Raw genomic sequence first — 24,569 nt, 5'->3', positions numbered from 1 at the left:
TTTGACCTCACCAATGGCCCCCTCTCCCCCCACTCTCCCTGACTCACCCCCTCCCTCTCCCACTCTCTATGTCCCCCCCCGCCCCCCCCTCTCTCTCTCTCTCTCTCTCTCTCTCTCTCTCTCTCTCTCTCTCTCTCTCTATCCCTCCCTCCCTCCCTTCCCACTATGCTAGTGGTGTGGCTTCTAGGGGAAGCAAAAAAAATCTGTGGCCTATTTCAGGAAAAAAACTTTGGAAAATTTCTTTCTGCTCCCTTGTGGAAATTGAGAAACGCTCCAGGATATCACTGAACATATTATTGCTACCAGCAATACTATTTCTAATATATAATAATTTAGACCAATAAGAAAAAAGAGAGATAATTGATCTTCCCTTCGTTGCTTCTCCCTCTGGGTGTCGCTGGCCTGCAGTTATCTTCGTGGCTATCGCTGCTTCAGTTGGGTCTCGCTGAGCCTTGGATCTTCATTGTTACAGACATATGTTATTATATATATCTATATATATATATATATCTTGGCGACACTAGGTATTATTCTATTTAGTAGAATCCTAGCGAAGATTTTGCCTGCAATGGAGAGCAACGTGATTCCCCTGTAGTTTGAGCAGTCTGATTTCTCGCCTTTGTTTTTGTACAGGGTAATGATGGTGGCATCACGAAGATCCTGAGGCAGTTTACCTTGGTCCCAACAAAGCTTGAAAAACTCATGCAGTTTGGCATGCAGAGTTTTGCCGCCAGCCTTCCAGACTTCGCGCTTGGCTTCGCGGACGAAGATTTATGGAGGGGGTAAAAAGTCCACGTCAGCTGCAGGCTCGTTTGTGGCTGACAAGTCCGATGCGGGACAGGCAGACACGATTGCAGCGGTTGCAAGGGAAAATTGGTTGGTTGGGGTTGGGTGTTGGGTTTTTCCTCCTTTGCCTTTTGTCAGTGAGGTGGGCTCTGCGGTCTTCTTCAAAGGAGGTTGCTGCCCGCCAAACTGTGAGGCGCCAAGATGCACGGTTTGAGGCGTTATCAGCCCACTGGCGGTGGTCAATGTGGCAGGCACCAAGAGATTTCTTTAGGCAGTCCTTGTACCTTTTCTTTGGTGCACCTCTGTCACGGTGGCCAGTGGAGAGCTCGCCATATAACACGATCTTGGGAAGGCGAAGGTCCTCCATTCTGGAGACGTGACCCATCCAACGCAGCTGGATCTTCAGCAGCGTGGACTCGATGCTGTCGACCTCTGCCATCTCGAGTACTTCAACGTTAGGGGTGTAAGCGCTCCAATGGATGTTGAGGATAGAGCGGAGACAACGCTGGTGGAAGCGTTCTAGGAGCCATAGGTGGTGCCGGTAGATGACCCATGATTCGGAGCCGAGCAGGAGTGTGGGTATGACAACGGCTCTGTATACGCTTATCTTTGTGAGGTTTTTCAGTTGGTTGTTTTTCCAGACTCTTTTGTGTAGTCTTCCAAAGGCGCTATTTGCTTTGGCGAGTCTGTTGTCTATCTCATTGTCGATCCTTGCATCTGATGAAATGGTGCAGCCGAGATAGGTAAACTGGTTGACCGTTTTGAGTTTTGTGTGCCCGATGGAGATGTGGGGGGGCTGGTAGTCATGGTGGGGAGCTGGCTGATGGAGGACCTCAGTTTTCTTCAGGCTGACTTCCAGGCCAAACATTTTGGCAGTTTCCGCAAAGCAGGACGTCAAGCGCTGAAGAGCTGGCTCTGAATGGGAAACTAAAGCGGCATCATCTGCAAAGATGAAGACGCTGTTTACATCCGGTACCGCACGGATGGCAGTCTCTTCAATCTGAGGCGCCTGCAAGCTCACACCAAGACACAAGAGAAACTTGTCCGTGAACTACTCTTTGCAGATGATGCCGCTTTAGTTGCCCATTCAGAGCCAGCTCTTCAGCGCTTGACGTCCTGCTTTGCGGAAACTGCCAAAATGTTTGGCCTGGAAGTCAGCCTGAAGAAAACTGAGGTCCTCCATCAGCCAGCTCCCCACCATGACTACCAGCCCCCCCACATCTCCATCGGGCACACAAAATTCAAAACGGTCAACCAGTTTACCTATCTCGGCTGCACCATTTCATCAGATGCAAGGATCGACAATGAGATAGACAACAGACTCGCCAAGGCAAATAGCGCCTTTGGAAGACTACACAAAAGAGTCTGGAAAAACAACCAACTGAAAAACCTCACAAAGATAAGCGTATACAGAGCCGTTGTCATACCCACACTCCTGTTCGGCTCCGAATCATGGGTCATCTACCAGCACCACCTACGGCTCCTAGAACGCTTCCACCAGCGTTGTCTCCGCTCCATCCTCAACATCCATTGGAGCGCTTACACCCCTAACGTCGAAGTACTCGAGATGGCAGAGGTCGACAGCATCGAGTCCACGCTGCTGAAGATCCAGCTGCGCTGGATGGGTCACGTCTCCAGAATGGAGGACCATCGCCTTCCCAAGATCGTGTTATATGGCGAGCTCTCCACTGGCCACCGTGACAGAGGTGCACCAAAGAAAAGGTACAAGGACTGCCTAAAGAAATCTCTTGGTGCCTGCCACATTGACCACCGCCAGTGGGCTGATAACGCCTCAAACTGTGCATCTTGGCGCCTCACAGTTTGGCGGGCAGCAACCTCCTTTGAAGAAGACCGCAGAGCCCACCTCACTGACAAAAGGCAAAGGAGGAAAAACCCAACACCCAACCCCAACCAACCAATTTTCCCTTGCAACCGCTGCAATCGTGTCTGCCTGTCCCGCATCGGACTTGTCAGCCACAAACGAGCCTGCAGCTGACGTGGACTTTTTACCCCCTCCATAAATCTTCGTCCGCGAAGCCAAGTCAAAGATATATATATATATATAGATATATATTTCTCTCTCTCTTTCTCTCTCTCTCTCTCTCTCTCTATATATATATATATAGATATCTAGATATCTATATATATAATCTAGATATTATATATATATATATATATATAAAATCTAGATAGATATATATATATATAGATCTAGATATCTAGATATATATATATGTATATATATATATATATATATATATATATATACACATATGTGTTACTTTGTGTGTTGGACAGGAAAAGATGCACATATTTTGAAACCCAGACACAAAGGCACCTACATTCTAAGCCATAAAGCCAGCATTATTATTATTAAATGAATACCTGAAGCAATGAATGTTTACTCAAAGAGACACCTGTTTAAACAGAAGGGGATATCTACTTGTTGACTCATGTTTTTGAAAAATGAAACTGTATCAGTATTGTTCAGTCATGTGATTAAAGACACCAGAAAGCAGCATTTTAGTTCATCAGAAAGTCATCTGAAGACAGAATTAAAGTGACTCTTCAGTGAGATAGTCATTTCTGCTACTCTCCTTGTCAGAGGAGAGAAATCTGCTGTGGCCATTGTAATAGTCACTTGTGACTGACCCATAACTGTGTAAAGAAAGCAAGATCATGCTTGCATTTGGATCATGGTCATTTTACTGGTAATTTCATTTAACCCTTGCCTGGGTTCATGGAAACATCACATCAAAAAGTCACAAGTTCCATAACCTTTAAGAAAGAAAGAGGGAATTGTGACAAATCACCATCTTGATGAAAGCAACGCAACAAGAATATGTGAGTTTTGAGAAGTCTAATGGCATGCTGTGTCTCCTAATATGTATTTACTTCTGAACATTAATTTAAAGATTTTGAGTTTCAACACAAGATATCTAAGACTGAACTTTGAAATTAACTTTTCAGAAATGTCCCAAAGCTGTAATTGTTTGGGTGATCCACATACATGCGCATATATATTTGCACATAGTTGGGGTTAAATTTAGATTTAATTAAGTTGTTATATTATTAATAGTTGTTAATAAAAAATATTTTTTTAAGATACCATTGTCTTGGTGAATTTCTATTGCTGCTGACCTATGGTGTAACAGTCAGGCTTCTTCGGCCAGGTAACTCACCAATCCTCTTACTCCTCCCATGAGTCTCCCTTGTCAAAATTGCCTCTACTCCCTCCTCCCACTCTTCGTATGCAGGCCACCTGCCACCTTGCCAGAAATCTCGCCTCGACTTGCTGCAAAAAACAGGAAATCTTAGAATACAGACAATGCTGGCTGGAGGAGAAATCCTAACCAACAAAAGGTGTAAATTGGATTTGACAAGGGGAGGGTGAGAATTGATTATGTCTGTGCGAAAGGAAACAAGAGAGAGAGACGAGTTGGGGCAAGGTGTTTAATGAAAGTCAGAGAAGTCGATGTTAATACCATTCGATTGGAAGGGTGCCCAGTTGAAGATGAAGTATTGTTCCTCCAATTTGAATGTTGTCTCAGTCTGGCAGTTCATGAGACCATGGACAGACATGTCAGCAAGGGATTGGGATGGGGAATTGAAATGGGTGGCTACTGGGAGTAGCCATCTATCTATCTATGCTATTGCGGTGGACAAAACAGAGGTGCTCAACAAAGCAATCCCCCAGTCTGTGTCCAATCTCTCCAATGTAGAGGAGTTTCTTGAATACTTTGAACCATTTCAGCCAGATATTTGCTGTAGCAGAGTGACTAGTAGGATCTGCCTCTTACTCATTTATACATTTTATTGCATTTAAATACGAGCTGGAACTAGGATCTGAGTGAACAGCGAACTCAAAGATAATTAAATAAACAGCAGGATATTGAAGCAAATGTGAAATGTCTGCAAGAGTTTGCAATTCAGAAGCATAATTTAATTTGTTCTTAAACAGGGAATATACCTTATCGTAGAGTCCTTTGTCTAAAGTTTGACAAATGACCCCAGAAAAGTATACCCAGAAGAACTCAGTAAAATCTTTTAGTGTGACAATAATATTCCCTGCATCTCCATCTAGTAAATTTTTGTTCATTTTATTCATCAGTATCAAAACTTTTCTATGCTGAAGTGTTGGCAATTGGAAAGCACAAATTTCAGTCTGTAATCACTAACTTGTGGCGGCTCACCATAAGGCAGGCGAACCAGCCCCGCTTGTAAGCTACACTGCGGGGCAGCTGGCCAAAATGGCGCCATCGGGGGTTTCCCTTCCTTCCAGCACGGGGCTCAGAAACCCGCACAGGGGGAACCACATGACGCCCGGGTGACGTCAGCGCCCTCCAGCGCGGTTCTCAGCCAGGTCCGGGCTGGGAATATAAGTGCAGCCCAGCAGCCTGCAATAAACTAGTCTGCTCAACCCGTCTGCTCAACCCGTCTGGTTGTGTGTGTAATTGCAGGAGCAGTGTAGCTGCCGCTACAACTGGTGACCCAAACTGGTTCAAACGTCTTTGAACCCATCATGAGCGAGCCTGGGATCAGCGCTATAGCTATAAAACTGCCTGAATTCTGCGTTCAGGAGCCAGAGACGTGGTTCAGCCACGCAGAGGCCCAGTTTCAACTCCACCAGATTTCGTCCAACATGACCAAATTCTACAATGTGGTCACTGCCCTGGACCAGGCCACCGCCAGACGTGTGCTGCACCTTGTTCAGCACCCACCCACCGAGGACAAATACAAGACCATCAAGCAAGTACTTACCAGGTCCCTCGGACTATCCAGACACCAGCGTGCCGCTCGGATGCTGCACCTCGACACTCTGGGGGACAGGTCCCCGATGGAGCTGATGGACGAGATGCTTGCACTCATGGCTGAGCACACCAACTGCCCATTCTTCAAGCGCATCTTCCTCGACCATATGCCCGGGGACATCCAGCTGCTGCTGGTCCAGGAGAGCTTCACCAGCCTGAGTAAGGTCGCCCAGAAGGCCCAAGAGCTATGGCTTGCATGATTCCCGGAGTGCTCAGCAGTCCAGCAGGTCATGAGGCACAGGCATGACCACGCCAAGCCCACTCCTAGCGCTGCGGTATATTGCAGGGGTCCCCAAGAATGTAACCAAGGCCACAGCATCCACTTCAGGCCTCTGCTTCTACCACCAGCACTGGGGTGCCAAGGCTCAGAAGTGTCATGAGCCCTGCTCGTTCCAGGGAAACAACCAGGTCGGCCGCTGTTAATGGCTGCGGTGGCTGGCCAAGGACACAGCCTCCTCTACCTGGAGGACTCAGCGGCCGGCGGTTCCTCGTTGACACTGAAGCCCAGGTCAGCATCGTCAGCATCATCCCGGCCATGGCTGTCGAGTCCAGGAACTGATCTTGTGGACCTCCCCTCCGTGCGGCCAATGCAATGGCAATCCAGATGTATGGAGACAAGACAGTCCACTTCCAGATCGGCCAACGAAATTTCGCGTGGAGGTTCACCGTCTCGTCACTCCCGACTGCCATCCTGGGTGCAGACTTCCTCCTCGCACACAGGCTTCTGGTGGACATTCGAGGTAGGCGCCTGGTGGACGTCCGTACCTTCCAGGCCGTTCGCCTTGATGCCTCCTGCTCGTAGCAACCGCAGATGGCCATGATCAGCAAGCCCAGACACTAGTTCCAGCGAATCCTGGACAAGTTCCCGACACTCCTCAAGCCACAGGTCTCCGCTGCCTCGCCGCACCACGGGGTGTTCCACCACATCCCCACCCAGTGCCCACCGGTTCACACCAAGGCACGCCGGCTCCCGCCTGACAAGCTCCAGGTAGCGAAGGAGGAGTTTTTGCACCTGTTGGAGCTGTGGATCATTCGGCGGTCTGACAGCCTGTGGGCCTCGCCACTCCATCTGGTCCCGAAAGCCTCCGGCGGCTGGCGTCCCTGCGGATACTATCGACGGCACAAAGAGGCAACCGTTACTGACCGTTACCCCATCCCTCACATCCAAGATTTTACGGACGGCCAACCTGCACTGTGCGAGGGTTTTCTCCAAGGTTGACCTGGTGCGTGGATATCATCAGATCCTGGTGCACCTGAGGACATACCCAAGACAGCCATCATCACCCCCTTTGGCTTGTTCGAATTCCTGCGCATGCCGTTCGGGGTCAAGAACACTGCTCAGACCTTCCAGCGCCTCATGGACTCTGTGGGCAGGGACTTGGATTTTGTCTTTATTTATTTGGACGACGTCCTTGTGACCAGCAAGGTCCGGGCTCAACACAAGGCCCACTTACATGCCCTTTTTACCCGGATGGCCAACTTCGGCCTTACCATCAACCCGGCCAAGTGCCAGTTCGGGAAAGAGTCCATGCAGTTTCTGGGCCATAACATCACGGCCGAAAGAGCCATGCCCACTGCTGTGAAGGTCACTGCTATTAGGGAGTTCCCACGCCCAGACAGCCTCAAGGGGCTGCAGGAGTTCACGGGCATGGTCAACTTTTACAACCGCTTCATCCCAAGAGCTGCGTGCATAATGCAGCCGCTGTTCGCCCTCATTGCAGCCAAGCACAAGACGCTCACTTGGAACCAAAAAGCCTGCACCGCATTTGTGGCCACCAAGGACGCTCTCGCTAAGTCCGCCATGCTTGCCCACCCACACACTAACCTGCATATGGCACTCTCTGTCGATGCCTCTGCCACAGCTGTCGGTGCCGTCCTGGAGCAGCAGGTGAATGGAGAATGGCAGCCGCTGGCATTCTTCAGCCACCTGCTCCGCCCACTGGAACGCAAGTATAGTGCATTCGACCGCGAGTTACTGGGCACGTACCTGGTCGTGCAGCATTTCCGCTATTTTTTGGAGGGGAGGACTTTTACCATTTTCACCGACCACAACCCCTCACCCAGGCCCTTGCGGTGGCAAAGGATCCATGGTTGGCCTGCCAGTAGCATCACCTCTCCTTCGTGTCAGAGTTTACCTCCGACATTCGGCACAAGGCGGGGAAGGATAATGTGGTTTCCGATGCATTCTCGTGACCGGCCATCTGCGCACTGATGCCCAGCCTCGACTTCGACCAGCTCGCCCTGGACCAGGAACCTGATGAGGAGACGAGGGCCTTCAAGACCGCCATCACGGGCCTGCAGTTCGAGACCTTCCGACTCCGAACAGCGAAGGCACCATCCTGTGCGATATCTCCTTGGGCACCCCGTGGCCAGTTGTTCCCCAGCAGTGGCGCAGGCAGGTCTTCCGTCACATCCACGACCTTTCACATTCGTCCATCAGGCCCACGGTCCGGATGGTGGCAGAACAGTTCATATGGCATGGGCTGCGGAAGCAGATCGCGGGCTGGGCCAGAACATGCACCCATTGTCAGACATCCAAGGTTCACAGGCACACCAGTGCGTCCGTACAGGAGTTCGAGCACGTCCAGGAATGGTTCAGCCACATTCATGTGCACATCGTTGGGCCCTTATGCGTTTCCCAGGCAACCGTTACCTGTTTACGGTGGTGGACTGCTCCACTCGCTGGCCCGAGGCAATCCTGATGCCAGACGCCTCCACCGACTCCTGCTCCCGAGCACTGTTGCATGCTAGGGTCGCCTGGTTCAGCATCCCTGCTCACCTCACCAGCGATCGGGGCACCCAGTTCACATCTGCACTCTGGGCACAGCTCGCCAACAGGTTGGGGATACAGCTACACCGCATTACAGCCTACCACCCACAGGCCAATGGGCTGGTCGAACGTCTGCACCGCCACCTTAAGTCGGTGCTCATGGTCTGCCTCACCAGCCTCGACTGGGCGGACAAACTGCCTTGGATACTCCTGGGTATCCGCTCCACTCCCAAGGAAGATCTGCAGGCGTCATCAGCTGATCTGGTCTATGGTGCATCGCTGGTACTACCTGGTGAGTTCGTCAACACACCTCACAATCCCCAGCGGTCGCTGCACCAACTACTTCCTCACCTCGGGGCACGCTTGGACTTGTTTGAACCCCCACCGCCGCCCAGGCATGGCACCCGCCCATCTCACTCCCAGCAAACTGCTTTCCATGGAGTATGTTTTCGTTCAGTGGGGCCCGACTGCAGCACCTCTGCAGCAACTGTACGAGGGGCCATACAGGGGTGTGCAGCATTACAGTTCGACGTTCACGCTGGACATTGGCAGCAGGCGGGAGCTGTTTACCATGAAGCCAGTGCACCTCGATCCCACTGAGCCCGTGGTCGTTGCCCAGCCCAAGAAGCGAGGCCGCCCGGCGAAAAAGGACATTGGCACCGGTTCTGGGGGGTCTGTGTGGCGGCTCACCACAAGGCAGGTGAACTGGCCCCGCTTGTAAGCCACGTGGCGGAGCCACCGGCCAAAATGCCGCCATCAGGGGTTTCCCTTCCTTCTTTTTTTTTAAATTTTTTATTTTTCACACCATAAATCACATTAGCCATGATATACACTTTTTCTTTTTCACACATATACAGTGACTTTTTCTCCCCCCCCCCTCCCTCCTCCCAAGCCACCCCCCCACCCCCCCCCTCTCATCCATTTTAGGTATACAATCTAGGTTGCATTAAACCAGTCAGACAATGTTGTCATTCAACAAAAATACACCAGAAATTCTACCGAGTCCATTCTTTTCTTTCCTTCTCCTTCCATCAACTTAGGTAATGTTTGTCCCCGGTAGGTTTTCGCTATGGTATTTAATGTAAGGCTCCCATATTTGTTCGAATATTTCAATATTATTTCTTAAACTATATGTTATTTTTTCTAATGGAATACATTTATTCATTTCTATATACCATTGTTGTATTTTCAAATTATCTTCCAATTTCCAGGTTGACATAATACATTTTTTTGCTACGGCTAGGGCTATCTTAACAAATCTTTTTTGTGCATCCTCCAAATCAATTCCAAATTCTTTGTTTTTTATGTTACTTAGGAGAAAGATCTCTGGATTCTTTGGTATATTGTTTTCTGTTATTTTATTTAATATCTGATTGAGATCATCCCTTCCTTCCATCACGGGGCTCAGAAACCCGTGCTGGGGGACCACGTGACACCCGGGTGACGTCAGCGCCCTCCAGCGCGGTTCTCAGCCAAGTCCGGACTGGGAGTATAAGTGCAGCCCAGCAGCCTGCAATAAACTAGTCTGCTCACTGAGCTCAACTCGTCTGGTTGTGTGTGTTATTGCAGGAGCAGTGTAGCCGCCGCTACAAACTGTTAATACCAGGAAGATAAATGTTCTGGATATTTCTCACCTTTAATCTGAACACATGGAGCATTTAATTCTTCATAACAAATAATTAGAGTATTTGAAATCTTTACTAGTTTGGCATTCTTGAAAAATGGACGGATTTGGATATATGTCAATTAAAGAAGAAATATTAAGAATTTAAGCAGGAAGACTAAGTGTTAGGATGTTGATGCTTCCCACAGAAAACATCAGAATTTATAATTAAAAGACGAATATTGTTAGATTGTTTCATATTACAATACTTTGGCTCCAAATATATTGAAATTAGTTTTGATAACAGAATTTAAGTAAAGCACCTTGTAACATTAGTTGAAATTTAGAGATGTTTAAATGTTTGAGAAAATAATTCTGCAACATTCATATCAGAAGGGTGTCACATGCATTTGATGGTATAGTCCTTGCATCAAAACAAGCAATTGGCTAGCAGAACTCAGTGTTCCTTCAAACACATATTATGCTCAAAGAAACATGCAAATAACCTGAAAGACAGCTGGCCATATAAGAATCAGTAAATGTTGCCCTCTTGCGGATTAAAATAAAATGGAGTAAATCAAAAGAGGAGGATGGTATTTGTGGTGATGATTATGGATGGGAAAAGCCTGCAGTTTGCCATCATCAAGTGACTGTAGTTTATTTAATCTTGTCATCCTTAGTAAACCTTATCAGATGAGAAGCTTTACGGTTTTTCAACCTGGTCACTCAAGTAAAGTCTGGCTTTCTCCCTGAGCTTCAAAAACATTATTAATGGAAAAAAAACATTCTGTAACATCTCATATTATTCCTGTTGCCAGTTCAGGAAGAAATACTTAATTGTTTGAAGTCAATTATGTAATCTTTTAATCTGTTACATGATGGCAATGATTCATACTTACGATCTCAAAAGCTTTGTCCTTACCTACTGTCCCTTAATTTCCAATAGTCAGTATTGGTCAGTGATCAGCACAGCAAAAACTAAATCTTTTTTTTTGGCTTAGCCTGAAGATCCTGAGAGTAATTGAATCATTTGAAATGTCATGTACTTATGCAGCAACTTTGACTTCAGGAAACCTCCCAGAGGTGACTCGCTGAAGATGGGGAGTATTAGGAAGGACAGTCATGGAGGTGAATTGTGAGGCCCATCTTTAAAAAGAAAACTGATACAAAAGAGGCAGAGAGGATTAAGGGAAATGAGTGGGTCCAAAAAAATCGCATCACGATAAAAGCAGGGTCGCACTAAATCAGAGTTCACGATAAAGAGCATTTTCAAAAAAATCAAGAATACATCTACAATACCTGTATTTGAAATCATCTTTTTATTTCTAACAATAACTTTATTTCTTAAAAAAAGCATTCGAGTGTTCGTTGCTTGAACACAGCAGGTCGCTGGCTGTGAGCGAAATCCAAAATGCCTCTGAGATGGAAGATTTTTATGTAGTTCACATTTGGGTCTCCGGCCAACATAGGCCAGCCTCGAGGTACTCAATGGCTCCAGACACTTTTGGGGGTGTGGGTGAAGGCTCCTCATTATCATCCTCCTGTGGTTTGGGAACTGGTGCTATAGTAACACTACGAACAATCTGAGTCCGTCAAATGTTCATATGTTCGATATTCGTCATCAGCAAAGTACTACTGCTGTAAATCCTCTTTGTTAATTTCAAACGGCCTCTCTGCCTCACTCACCTCTTCATCTGTGAAGCTGTAGAATTTTTCCACATCATCATCTTCCTTGGTGAATTGTCTTGATAAAAAAGCTGGATCCAGACCCTTCTCCCAGCAGATTTCTTTACACGAGGAGCTGACTGACTGCTGCCCAGCGCTTTCCACCTAAGTGGGAAACTTCTTTAATGTTCAGTCTTTTCAGATAGTTTTCCAGCATTGTTGATTCATCTACAATTCTATGAATTAATTCACTCCTGCAATTCTGCTTGAACATGGAGATGATCTCCTAATCTAAAGGCTGGATCTTAGATGTAGTGTTCTTTGGGAGGTAAGAAACTCGGACCTTTCCATTGCAGCTTGCTAGGTTGTCAGCTGGTGGGTGGGCGGAACAGTTGTCAAGCAAAAGAAGAGCTTTGAGTTCTAGCTTTTGCTTACAAATTAGTGTAGACAGCAGGGACAAAAGTTTTGTAAAACCGATCCTCAAAGATGACACTGGTCATCCAAGCATTGCTGCCTTGCGTGTATTTGAACGGTAACAACTTCATGTTGACATGCTGGAAACAGTAGGGAGAGCAAAATTAGCCAATCAAGAGCAGTTTTAACGTGTTGTTAACACAAAACAACAATGTCATGTGATCTTTGCATTTTTTGAACCCCTCTCATTGACGGGTATCATCTTTGTGAGACAGTGTGCAGTCTGGGATCATCTTGTATCGGAGGCCTGTTTCATCACAGTTGTATACTTGTTTTTTGACGTAGCCATCTTCTAAGAGAGTTTTTAGTTCTGCCGGATATTCGCTGGTGGCAGCACTGTAGGCTGAACGAAATTCTCCTGACTACTCTTGCTACATTAACTTGCAAACTGTGAATAGGTCTCAGACCCCCTATAGCTGCCCTAAGTACTAACACCATGGAGATTCCCCCTCATCAATGCAACATGGAGGACCTTTCATCCCTATTTAATACCATCTGTTCTTCTATTCTGAATACCATAGCCCCACTCAAGGAGCCAAAAACCTTGGCTCAATAACATCACCAAAACCCTGAAGGGGGAGTGCAGGATGCCGAATGTAAGAGGAAGCAAGATGAACTACAAATTCACCTCAAAATTCTGAAAAACAACCTGCACATATTCCAAGAAACCGTAAAGGCCAAAAGAAGAAAATACTTTGCCAACCTAATTTCCAACAACTCCAAAAATCCCAAGGTTTTGTTCAATACTATCAACTCAATCATTGGTCCCACACCTAACACCAACGCTGATGCTTCCTTTACCAAATGCGAAGAATTTTTTAAAATTCTTCATAAACAAAGTCGAGAACATCAGGACCAACATTCCCCTCTCCACCCGAAACCTAACTGTACCACAGCTCTGTTCATCCAACCTGGACTGTTTTAGCCCAATCACACTACTCACCCTTAGAGAGATTGTGTTCGCCATGAAGCTGACAACCTGTCCCCTTGACACTATCTCCACTTCCCTCTTGAAGGATGTTTTTGATGCAGCAGGGCCTGGCATCCTCTCTATTATTAACAATTCCTTCCAATTTGCTTCAAGCTTGCTGTGGTCCAGCCCCTCCTGAAAAAACCCAACCTAGATCCCTTCACCCCCCAAAAATTACAGTCCTGTTTCTAAACTGCCATTCCTGTCAAAGGTCCTTGAAAAAAGTTGTTCTTAGCCAATTGTTGCTCTATGTTAAAATTCTCAAAGATACACTACACTTAAAATCACCAATGCCTGAAGAAGGCGCACAAAATCAGTGAACCGGTGCGGACTCGAAAGGCCAACATGGCCTGTTTCCACTCCGTAAATGGTTATATAGTAACTACATCACTATCAGTGTTTAGGTGGATGGCATGAGCAAGAATTCAAGCTGAAAGGATCAGTCTAACATGAACTTTGTCTTGGAATAATGGCAGTCAGAGCAGAGGCAGAGTAATGGAGCTCAATTTACAAAATCATAATGTCATTGAGCTCATTCTTTTTTCTGGTTAGCTGTGCATTTGCTTCTTATCAGTCTATATACATTATTTTTAATTCAGTGCTTTTAATCTTCTGAGTGTAAGAAGAGTCATGACATCTGGTCAATAGCCAATAAGGTCATATAGTTCAATGGGAAAAACCCAAACTTAATAACTTCCTTATCTCCATTGAATCATCATAATATATAACTTCTCCACATCTTATCCTGCAAAAATGTATTTTGTTGCAGTGTCCTTTCTGTTTTTAAACCTGCTTGTTTTTAGTCCTGTTTTAAAAAGCTCAATTGTTTTCTTCTAACTGCATGGAATTTCTTTGGACCTAGCTTTTCACAATCGAATTCAAAGTGGGGAGAAAAGGAGGTTTGCAATACAGAAATCACAGCACAGACATTTTTCTAGAATGCAACCCATCAGTAACACAGGGGACACTGTTTCTTAAATTTTAGCAACCATACTCTCACAGTGAATCACTATGTGATAGAATCTAGTTATTAGTGAATTGTCACATGTGGGTTTCCAGAGGCATCACCAGGAGCTGTTTATATGTTGTGTTTACATTTACCAAGGCAAGTTACCTTATACATTTTTAGTTCATGAACTCAGGCTGGAAGTATCCTAATGCAACTTGAAGTGTCCCTGTAAGTATTCCAGAGTGTAAAAAATAATGTGTAATGAATTCATTTTTAAAAATTGCTTACGTGCTGCCCATCTGTCATGGTGGACTATTCTAATTCTTAATAATATCCATGAATGCATCCATAATAGTTATAAATTTTTACATTGAATATCCAGTGTGAGTACACAATGATTCTTTGCTCACACCTTGAATCTGAAATAGACATTACAGTCAGCTCATCAACTCTATGTCTCTCTGTAGTGGAATCCAGTCACTCCATTCCTCCCATTTTAATCACTGATCGTTCCATGTTTATTTCCCTCAAAGGCCTATCTAATTCTCACTGAAATTGTTGATTTTTCCTGCTACCATTGCAGACCACATGTATTTTTAAAAATATCTTCCTCACCTCCTCTCTTTCTTGCCACAAAATAGTAGGCCAGGTTGGAGGAGTGGAGGTGAATCTCTACCACACCTGGGTGGAGTTTTTAGGTCCCTGGATGGTGATGAGGGAAAAGGTGAAGAGACGGGTATTACATCTTTCAATTGTAGGGGAACATGTATGAGCATGAATGGACCAAGGCCCTTGAAAGCAAATGGGGGATGAAAGGATGATGTGACTGGTGGAAGGATCACACTGGAGCTAGAAGAAATGGAAGAGAATGATATGCTAGATGCAGAGGCTGGCAGAGGAGGAGGGAGGGAGGTTGAGAACTATTAGATTGGAGAACATGTCATATGAAGAAAGATTGATCAAGCTTGGGAACGTTCGAGTGACAACAGATGAAAATTATTTAAGAGGTGTATAAGATTATGAAGACCATAGATAGAGTGGACAGCCATCACCTTTTTCCTGCAGCAACAATAGCAAATACCAGAGGACATCTGTTTAAGACTAATGGAAGAATGTTTAGGGGAGATTTCAGAGATAATTAATATGGTCATTGTGGGTGCCTTAAATGCATGACCAGGTATGGTGGTGGAGGCTAGTACAATAGGGACGTTCAGAAGACTCTTAAATAGGCACATGAATAGAAGAAATATAGAGGGTTATGGGTGTTAGGTAGGGAAGGATTAGACTGTTGTGGAGTAGGTTTACATTTTTACATAGGTCAGTACAACATCATGGGCTAAAGAGTGTAATGTACAATGTTCTACAGACCTACATTGAAATAGATTTTTTCCCCACCATGCACACTCCTTTGATTTCTGCCTTTATATGCAGTTGAAATATTATTTTTCCTCCTCCACTCCATTATCTGCTGTTGCACTCTGTTTCCCATCCCCCTGCAAATCTAATTTAAACTCCAGGGAGCAGCATTAGCTTTATGATTCCCTCAAGGATATTAGTTCCTGTCCAGTTCAGATGCAAACCATCCCACCAGTACAGGTGCCACCTTCCCTGGAAGAGAGCCTGGTGATCCAGAAACCTGAAGCCCTCCCTCCTGCACCATATCTTTAGCCACGTGTTAAGCTGCATATTTCCTCCTGTTTCTAACTTCACTGGCATGTGGCACAGGTAGCAATCCTGGGATCACAACCTTTGAGGTCTTGTCCTTCAACTTAGCACCCAACTGCCTGATCTCTCTTTGCACGATATCCTCACCCTTTCTACATGGACCGTGATATCTGGCTACTCTCTCCTGAGAATGCCATGAACCCAATCTGCGATATCTCGGACCCTGGCATCATGGAGACAAAATGCCCTCCAGGATTCTCGGTCCCTTCCACAGAATCTCTTATCTGTTCCTCTCACTATAGAATCCCCTATCTCAACAGCTCGCCTCTTCTTCCCCCCTTCCCTTGTTAGCCACAAGACCAGACTCTGTGCCAGAGACCTGATCACTGTGGCTTGTCCCTGGTTGGTTGTCCTCCAATAGTAACCAAAATGTTATACTTATTATTGAGGGGAATGGCCATAGGGGGTGGCCTGCACTGACTGCCTGTTCCATTTTCCTCTCCTGACTGTCTTGTATACCTGGGAAGCAGTGATAGTGTCCCTGTAATTCCTCTCTATCACCTCTTGAATAATCTGGAGTTCATCCAACTCCAGCTCCAATTCCCTAACTTGGTTTGTCAGGAGCTGCAGCTGAATGCACTTCTCGCAGATGAAGTTGTCAGGAATACTGCTGGCTTCCCTGGTAACCCACATTCTGTGGCAGAACTTTGAAAAAGATCAACTTATTAGAATAATGATTGATTGAATTATTGTGAATAACCATATTTAACAGTAAATTTGGAAATTTCGATCTTTTAAAAACGCAAATATATAAGATGTGGTGACTATTTTGTCAACTTTTTGAAATTCTTTTTTTCTCAGATCTACAAGTATATTCCATATTATGGAACCTTTACCTTTACCAAATTTTCATTGTTGGAACTAGTATTCATAGACCAAAGACTAAATTCTTCCAAATACTGGGGTTTGTAATCATCGTAACTTAAGTTACTGGTTTCCTTCAACATAAATTAATGGCAAATCCTGGACACATTTTTTGGAAAATGTAACCACTTCAATATTTAAAATTGGTTTGTTTTTATCTTCATTTGCCTTTGTTGCAGTCAGAATGAGCTCAGAATTTAGTGGAGTAAGTATGGAGTAAAATGTGAATGGGGAAAACTCCATAAGTAATATTATTTGCATGCAAGGTAATGAGGCAGCATTTAATTTTCAACCCAAAATAGATTGACATCTGTTTTAATACTTAATAAAAACTATTCTATAGACATGCACATTCTCTCAATAGCATTTCAAATAGAAACTATATACCTAATTCATCCTCATATTGAATACCTTTGACCTATTCTATAGTGGAATCAGTCCCTTGATTTTCCTCACTTGGTCTACATGGATGTCCTGGTTACATATTGTGGATGCATTTATGAGAGCATGACATTTATTTCCACTTGTTCCAAGCTACAAGGGTGGCACAGTTCGTGTAGTGGTTAGTGCAATGCTATTACAATGCCAGCAGTCGGATCTTGTGTTCGAATCCCACACTGTCTGTAAGGAGTTTGTACATTCTCCGTGTCTGTGTGGGTTTTCCGGGGGTTCTGGCTTCCTCCTACCATTTGAAATGTGCCGGGGTTGAATGTTAACTGGGTGTAATTGGGTGGCATGGGCTTGTGGGCCAAAATCGCCTGTTACTGTGCTGTATATCTAAAATAAACAGTGAAAATCTTGGTTTTGTGTGTTATTTTGTTGCAAAAAATGTTGCCATTCTTTGGTGCCAATTTGGATATATAAAATTCACAGAAATCATGGTAAAAGCAAATTTACAAGATTAACCGCGACAATGGCTTACAGCATTTTAACATAACAGGCAGGCATACATTTCAATTTAACAATGTATTTGAAGCTCTGCAAGCCTCATTATTAAATATTATAATGCAAAGCATTAACTTTAAAGTTTACCTTTATGTTTGCTTCTCTTAAAACTAATTTAAAACCAACACATTGATTTGCACCATGAAAACTGTATAAAAAGCATTGATTCTTCTTCATGGACTGAAGTGTTGCAGAAGGGTTAGTCACTGGACTAGACAGCCAAAGCTCTTGGTTGTATCTGGGTTGCCACTGACAATTGCTGTCTTTAAGTAACTCTCTTTTAGAGATTTACATTTTCCTTGGAGACAGATCATTCAGCCCATTGAGTCTAGGCCAGCTCACAGAGCTGTCACATTCCACCTTCATTTTTTTTCCCTGTAACTTATATTACCCCTTGATTCTACCATCCGCCTACACAAAAGAACAATTTACAATTTGACCTGCATCTTTGGGTTGTGACCAAGAGGAAGTCCACGCAGTCACAGGAAAAATGTGCAACCGCCACTCAGATAGCAGCAGAGATCTGGAATGAAATCAGGGTTTCCTGGAGCTGTGAAATCTGAAGCTTTTATTTATCCTTGGTTCATTCAGATAGTACAGAAAACATTTTAGCAAGTGAAAGATGACAATTTTCAAAAGAAATGGTCCCAAAGAGAGTGTGTTACTAATCATAAAAATCTATTTTTTACTCTTGTTGATAGAATTCTCGGGAGTTCAGGTAATTCTAATTATGGCATCGCTGTCATAATAAATTTGATTTTCTGTTGTGATTTTTCATTCTTTGCTTTGCCTGTTTTGGTCATAAATTAAGATGCTGTGGACTAAGAGGAAGAATTATATACAGCAGCTGGTTTGGATAGAAAACAGATGTTCTCGTTAAATTTGGGAGGGGGGACGCAATTGTGACCATAGAATACATTTTTTTTAAATGGCCTTATTCTGTTTTTATTGTTGTGTGACTGTTAATAAATTAACACTAGATTAGGGTGCATAGTACAATGGAGAACACTACACTAACATGGTAAGTGATACATTTCTGTGATTCGATATGCAGAGTTGCTGAGGATGTGCAATGGTCCTGGTGGTAGGAGAGGGGTAATAATGATTGAATAGTTTGTTGCTATTTTTTCTTTTGTCCTCCTTACTGAATGTTGCAGTGCCATGGAGTGTTTTATTGCTATTGCGTGGAGGATAAATTGTATCCCTTGGTTTAATCTGGGGAAGGGCATTGCAGAATATTAGATAAAGTGGCAGCATCTGTTTCTTCAGGAGAGAGAAAATTGGTATGGGAATAAGTTAAAGAATGAAAATGGGTATCACTGTCTGAGTAATGGTATCAAATCAGAACAAAGCAAGGACACATTTGGAGCCAGAAATGGGAAAGTGAACTGAATTTCTCCTTGTCTAAAAGTCTCAAAAGATGTGAGACAAGAAGTAGTTTCATCCTTTCCTCTCAGTTCAAAACCACAAATTCCCATGCCACTATATTTCACTAAGAATTGCTGACTTTAACATTACCAAATTGCAGTCCTTTCCATACATTAATTTTGCTTCTTCCTGACACCATCCCCCCTCCCCCTGAAAAACTTTCTAATCTTAATGCCTGTCAATGTGGTCATTGACAGAGTTGGAACACGATGGAAACAGGTCCTCTGTCTGCACCAATCATCCAAGATCAAAACACATTAATCCTGCACCAATCTCATTTTCCTATTACATATCCATCAACTCTAGCCCTGACCCCTAGACTTTACACCTATGACAGTGTAGCTCGGTATGACATCTACAAATTTTCTGTGATACCACAGTAGTGGGTTGTGTAAAGGAAGGGGACGAGTCAGCATATAGGATGGAGATTGAAAACTTGGCTGAATGGTGCAATCTTGCACTCAATATCACCAAAACTAAGGAGCTGATTGTTGACTTCAGGAAAGGAAAACCAGTGATCATTGGCTTAAGTTCTTGAGAGTCACTATCTCGGAGGATCTTTCCTGGACCCAACACACCAATAGCATCATGAAGAAAGCATGTCAGTGCCTCTACTTGCTCAGGAATTTGCAGAGGTTTGGTATAACACCTGAAACCCTAGCAAATTTCTACAAATGTGTGGTGGAAAATGTGCTGACTGGCTGCATTACAGTCTGGTGTGGGAATACCAATACCCCTGAGTGCAAAGCTGTCCAAAAGGTAGTGGACACAGCCCAGGACATCACAGGTAAAACCATCCCCATTACTGAGTGCACCTACAGGAAAAGCTGCCGTTGGAGGGCAGCAGCAATCATCAAAGACTCTCACCACCCAGCACATGCCCTCTTCTCACAGCTGCCATCAGGAAAGAGGTGTAAGTGCCACAAGACACACACCACCAGATTCAGGAACAGCTGCTACCCCTCCACCATCAGACTTCTCAACGACAAACTCAATCAGAGACTCATTTAAGGTCTCTTGCTTGTGAATTTTATTGATTTTATTTTTGTTCTCTCTGTATTGCACAGTCAGTTCATTTATATTTATTATCTGTTTACAGTTCTTTATTTGTTTACATGTTTACACTGCATACAGTTTATTTTTGCACTATCAATTAGTGGTAATTCTGCTGCCTGCAGGAAAAAAGAATCTCAAGGCTGTTTGTGATGTCATGTACGTACTCTGACAATTAATCTGAATCTGACCCCTCTCACTGTCAATCATCTGCACCACTGGCAATTTACAGTCGCAAGTTAACCTAACAACCTGCACATCCTCAAGGATGTGAGAGGAAACCAGAGCACCCAGAGAAAACGCACACATTCAGCAAAAATGCACACTTCACACAGACACAGCCAAAGCTCAGTGTCGAGCCTGCATCCCTGGAGCTGTGAGGCAGCTGTGAAATGCAGCTACATTATTCTTGCCCCAAGTTATGTAGCCTGTTATGAAAAATTGTTCATCGTAAGACTTTCACAGTGTCTTGTATCATATTGTTCTACTTGTGTCAGGAATGGATATTGAGGCCAGTGAAAGGAGAGCTGATTACATGAGCTGTTGTGACCTGGATAATGTTGGTGTGCCTGTTATGATTGTTTCATCCAGGTGACTGATGAGTTTTCCTGCAATCTCCGAGCTTGACTATTGTATATCTAATACCAGAGACAATAGAGATGCTGGAATCTGGAGAAAAAACAATCTGCTGGAGGAACTCAGTGGGCTGATTGATTAGTAACAGAAAATACTGGCATTTATACAGTTCTTACTGAATGTAATTGAAATACAGTAAAATACCCATTATCTGGAATTCAAGCAACCAGCTGCCTCAAGCAACCGGCATAAAACCAACCAGAAAATTCACTTATCCGGCATCTATTAATATCCATAGTTGCTGGATATTGGGGGTTTTACTGTAGTATCCACCAAACCCAAAACATTCAGATCAAAAATGTTGTCATGACCTGCAAGGAAAGAATGCAAGAAAAGGACAGATGGAGCAGTATTTGCAGAGAAATCTTGCCCAGGAAACTGTAGAATCCTTCTGCTCTTCTTTAAACTGTAGTGACTATTTTTGTCAACTTACAAAAGTTTAATCTCACTTCTGAAAGCCAGCAACTCTGTCATTGCAACACATCCATAGTACCATGCTGAAATGTCAGCCAGGCTTGTGTGATGACGTCCTGATGTAGGGATTGATTTCATATTTCAGATTTATTATTTGAGTACATACATGACATCACAAACAACCCTGAGACTGAACCTGCAATCTTCTGATTTAAAGAACTGTATCATGCTGTGAACAGTGTAAATGGGGGAAATATACTGAAAACTCACAGACCAGATTTGGAAAATTCTTTAGTTTGCTGAATATACACACTATTTTATAGGCACACACCCCCTACAGGGTGACACAGTTAGCATAGTGGTTAGTGCAATTCTATTACACCAGCAGAGACTGGGCTGCGTATCCGTCACTGTCTAAGGAGTTTGTGTGGGTTTCTTCAGGATGCTCTGGTTTCCTCCCACATTTCAAAAATGTGGGGATTGTAAGTTAATTGGGTGACGCGGGCTCATGGGCTGGATGGGTCTGTTACCATGGTGGACCCAAATTTTAAAATATACATTTTGTTTAAAATGACTCCAATTGCAGCATTTTTGTTCTCTGTTCAATAAGTATAAATGTAAAAAATGCTACCTAAGTGTTTAGCATTTTTTTCCAAATATGACTGCATTGTTGAGTATTTTTTACTCTGACTGGAGAGCAAAATGGAGGAGGGTCATCCCAGAAAGATATCCGAATCTAAAGCTTTGAGGAAATTGTTCCAATTATACATTGCAGAGAAGCTTACAGAAGGGATCATCTTGTGGTCAGCGTGTCCTTAGATTGTGATATTCTTACCACTATTGGGCATTGGGCCAGGAAAGTTGACCTGTATTTATTTGGCTTGATCATTCCTCCAGGGGGTGTAGATTAATTGGGTGTAAATGGACATGAACTCATGGGCCAAAATGGCCTGTTAGCATGTGCATGTGTAAGTTTTAAAAAAAAAACCCTTATCACTTTGCTCCTTTCAGATAAAACGTACAGAAGCCTGAAATTTGCGCTTCTAAATTCAAGAATTTTTCCCCAACAATTATCTTAGTCTCCCCGTACTACCTGTACCATAACACTATTCCTATACTACCAATAATCTGTCTGTATTATTTGCAATAGCTCGTTATTTGCACTACCAGCCAACTTAACTTTTTTTTCTCTTCTCTTCCTTTACATTTTTTTTCCTTTGTGGCAATTTATGTGCTAATCATACTTAAGTTGTTGTAATGTTTCATCTACTTGGGAAGCTTCAACAAGTAATAATTTCATTGCATCTGTTCATTGTACATGTGTTTATGACAATATACTTTTCATTCATTCAATTCTCTGCAAAGTAAAGTTACCAGTCCAAGACAGTTTTGGCCATGAACATTTTAGATCTGTGATATTCAATATGTGTAGCAGCCTCAGTAAAATGAGTTAGATGCAGGCAATAATTACTCAAATAGCATTTACTGCCAAAGTTCAATGGTTCTTATTCCATCATTCTTCAGAGAATGAAGAGTAAGTTGATAGTACACGGATACTCTGAGCATTTTTATTGGGTTGAGGGGGTGGGAAGGAAAGTATATGATCTTTGTAGAAAAACATACCAAATTTCTTTTTTTGTTACCTGTAATAGACTCCAGGCCAGTTTTAATTTAAAGTAGAGGTTATCAATTTCTTGATTCGAAAATTGGGATTGAACATGCATTTGAAGCCAGGGAGTTCCAGAGAAGGCAGATGGAGGTTGTAGGACTTGTGTGTAAAAGGACTGGAGGATATAGTCATGGAATGAATTCAGGCCAGAGACAATTGGATAGAGAGGAGCCTGGGAAAGAAAACATTAAAACACATGATTCAGGGTTTACTTTCTGGGTCTGCCAATACTGTGTTCCTTAAAGTCTGCTGGAATGTTGAAATTTGCAACTGGCATTTAGCTCTGTGAATTGGGTTCCTCTTGTTACTGTACAATCTCTTCCATGTACCCTCTAAATTGGAAAAAGGTGTGCTCAAACAAATGTCAAAAATAAATTCCAACCAGGCACTCCATGACCTTGTAATGGCCCTTCTCTCCCATTACAGCAAAATCTAAGGCAGTGATTCTCAACCTTTTTGTTTCCACTCACGTACCACCTTAAGTTTTTCTTTGGCTTGGCTTCATGGACGAAGATTTATGGAGGGGGTAAAAAGTCCACGTCAGCTGCAGGCTCGTTTGTGGCTGACAAGTCCGATGCGGGACAGGCAGACACGATTGCAGCGGTTGCAAGGGAAAATTGGTTGGTTTACTAACCACAGAGCACCTATGGCATCCTCGGAGTTTATTTTAAAGAAATATTTCTTGATGGGCTTGTTAAAAGGCCCAGTGGAAATATATAAAGAGACTATTATGATGAGTCTTCAAACTTTTATTTTTCCTCCAAGAATTAATGCTATCTGGGGTTACAAATGCATATAGATGACATGCTCATGATGGACAGCGTATAATGCAAGCTCAGTAACAAAGTCTGTGAGTAACTGCAAGCTGATTTTCTTTTGTGTGTGATAATGCATCACAAAGCTCTCTTTTGTTCTTAGGTACTCATTGGCCATTTGTACACCACGCAAAAGCTCATCATTGAAAATAAGCGCAAGTGAAAATTGAGAGTTCACAATCAACTGGTGTGTCCTGATCTTCAGAAATTAAATCTCTCTTGACAAAATTGTGAAAGATTCTGGAAGCCAGATTTGCACAGCAATGTTATCCATGTATTTACTTCTACTGATAAATAAAAATATTGCTATATTTTACAATTCTGCAATAATGGTAAAGGTCAATTATATAATAAAAATGCATTTTTGTTATTCCAATCTGTTTAATTTTCAGTGTTGCACATACTAATGAGCAGGGATAGTGTATGGCTAAATATTAGTTTTCTGCACAACCAATAAAAGAACAAGAAAATCTCACTAATTAACTAATTAATTAAATTAAATGTCTTAGAATATTATCAACAAATATTTTTACCACACTATACAGTGCCTTCTTATGAAATAGAAAATGTTTATACTATACACTTTGCACTATTGATCGTATAGGATGTATATTTCTCCAATATTTACTGATATGTACTTAATCCAAGATAGGTTTAGAGCAGAATATTACTGGATTCTGCAGTTAGTCATGTGCTCAGACTAGTCACATTTTAGTTGTACACCTTGGCATTGCAGAATACAAGAACAAGGCCTGGTCATGATTGATCCAGCCTGCCCCTCCTAGTGACAGCCCACATCCACCCTAGCACGCACCATCCACATCGACTTCTGGTGGTCCTGTCGGTCTAATCCCATTCCTAATCCTGGACCACCCCAATGACCATCATTTTTTAACATTATACAGAATTTGGTTAAATTAAATAATTTATTTTTCAAAAAATTTACAGATGTAAATTAATTAAAAATACTTGTATAATTATGTAATGTATAT

The 24,569-nt window shown here is 43.4% G+C and overlaps 1 protein-coding gene across 14 annotated transcripts in view; it reads left to right on the top strand.

Annotated features, from left to right (window-relative positions):
- Positions 1-24,569, top strand: part of LOC138751338 (LYR motif-containing protein 4-like) — a 276,723-nt gene that overhangs the window by 241,283 nt on the left and 10,871 nt on the right. For 11 of the 14 annotated variants that reach the window (XR_011349836.1, XR_011349835.1, XR_011349834.1 and 8 more), the window contains one exon: positions 23,681-23,764. Coding sequence is in view for 4 of the 14 variants with exons in the window: in XM_069913508.1 (XP_069769609.1) it covers positions 23,681-23,724 (44 nt within the window). In the remaining 10 variants the exon portion in view is untranslated. Of the gene's footprint in view, positions 1-23,680; positions 23,948-24,569 lie in introns of those variants that run through there. The other 3 variants (XM_069913510.1, XM_069913512.1, XM_069913511.1) reach the window with 2 other exon arrangements.

The sequence above is a fragment of the Narcine bancroftii genome, chromosome 1, assembly GCF_036971445.1.
Source record: "Narcine bancroftii isolate sNarBan1 chromosome 1, sNarBan1.hap1, whole genome shotgun sequence".
Taxonomy (NCBI): domain Eukaryota; kingdom Metazoa; phylum Chordata; class Chondrichthyes; order Torpediniformes; family Narcinidae; genus Narcine; species Narcine bancroftii.
Note: the sequence above shows the minus strand (reverse complement) of the source record. Positions and strands in the feature narration are given on the sequence as shown.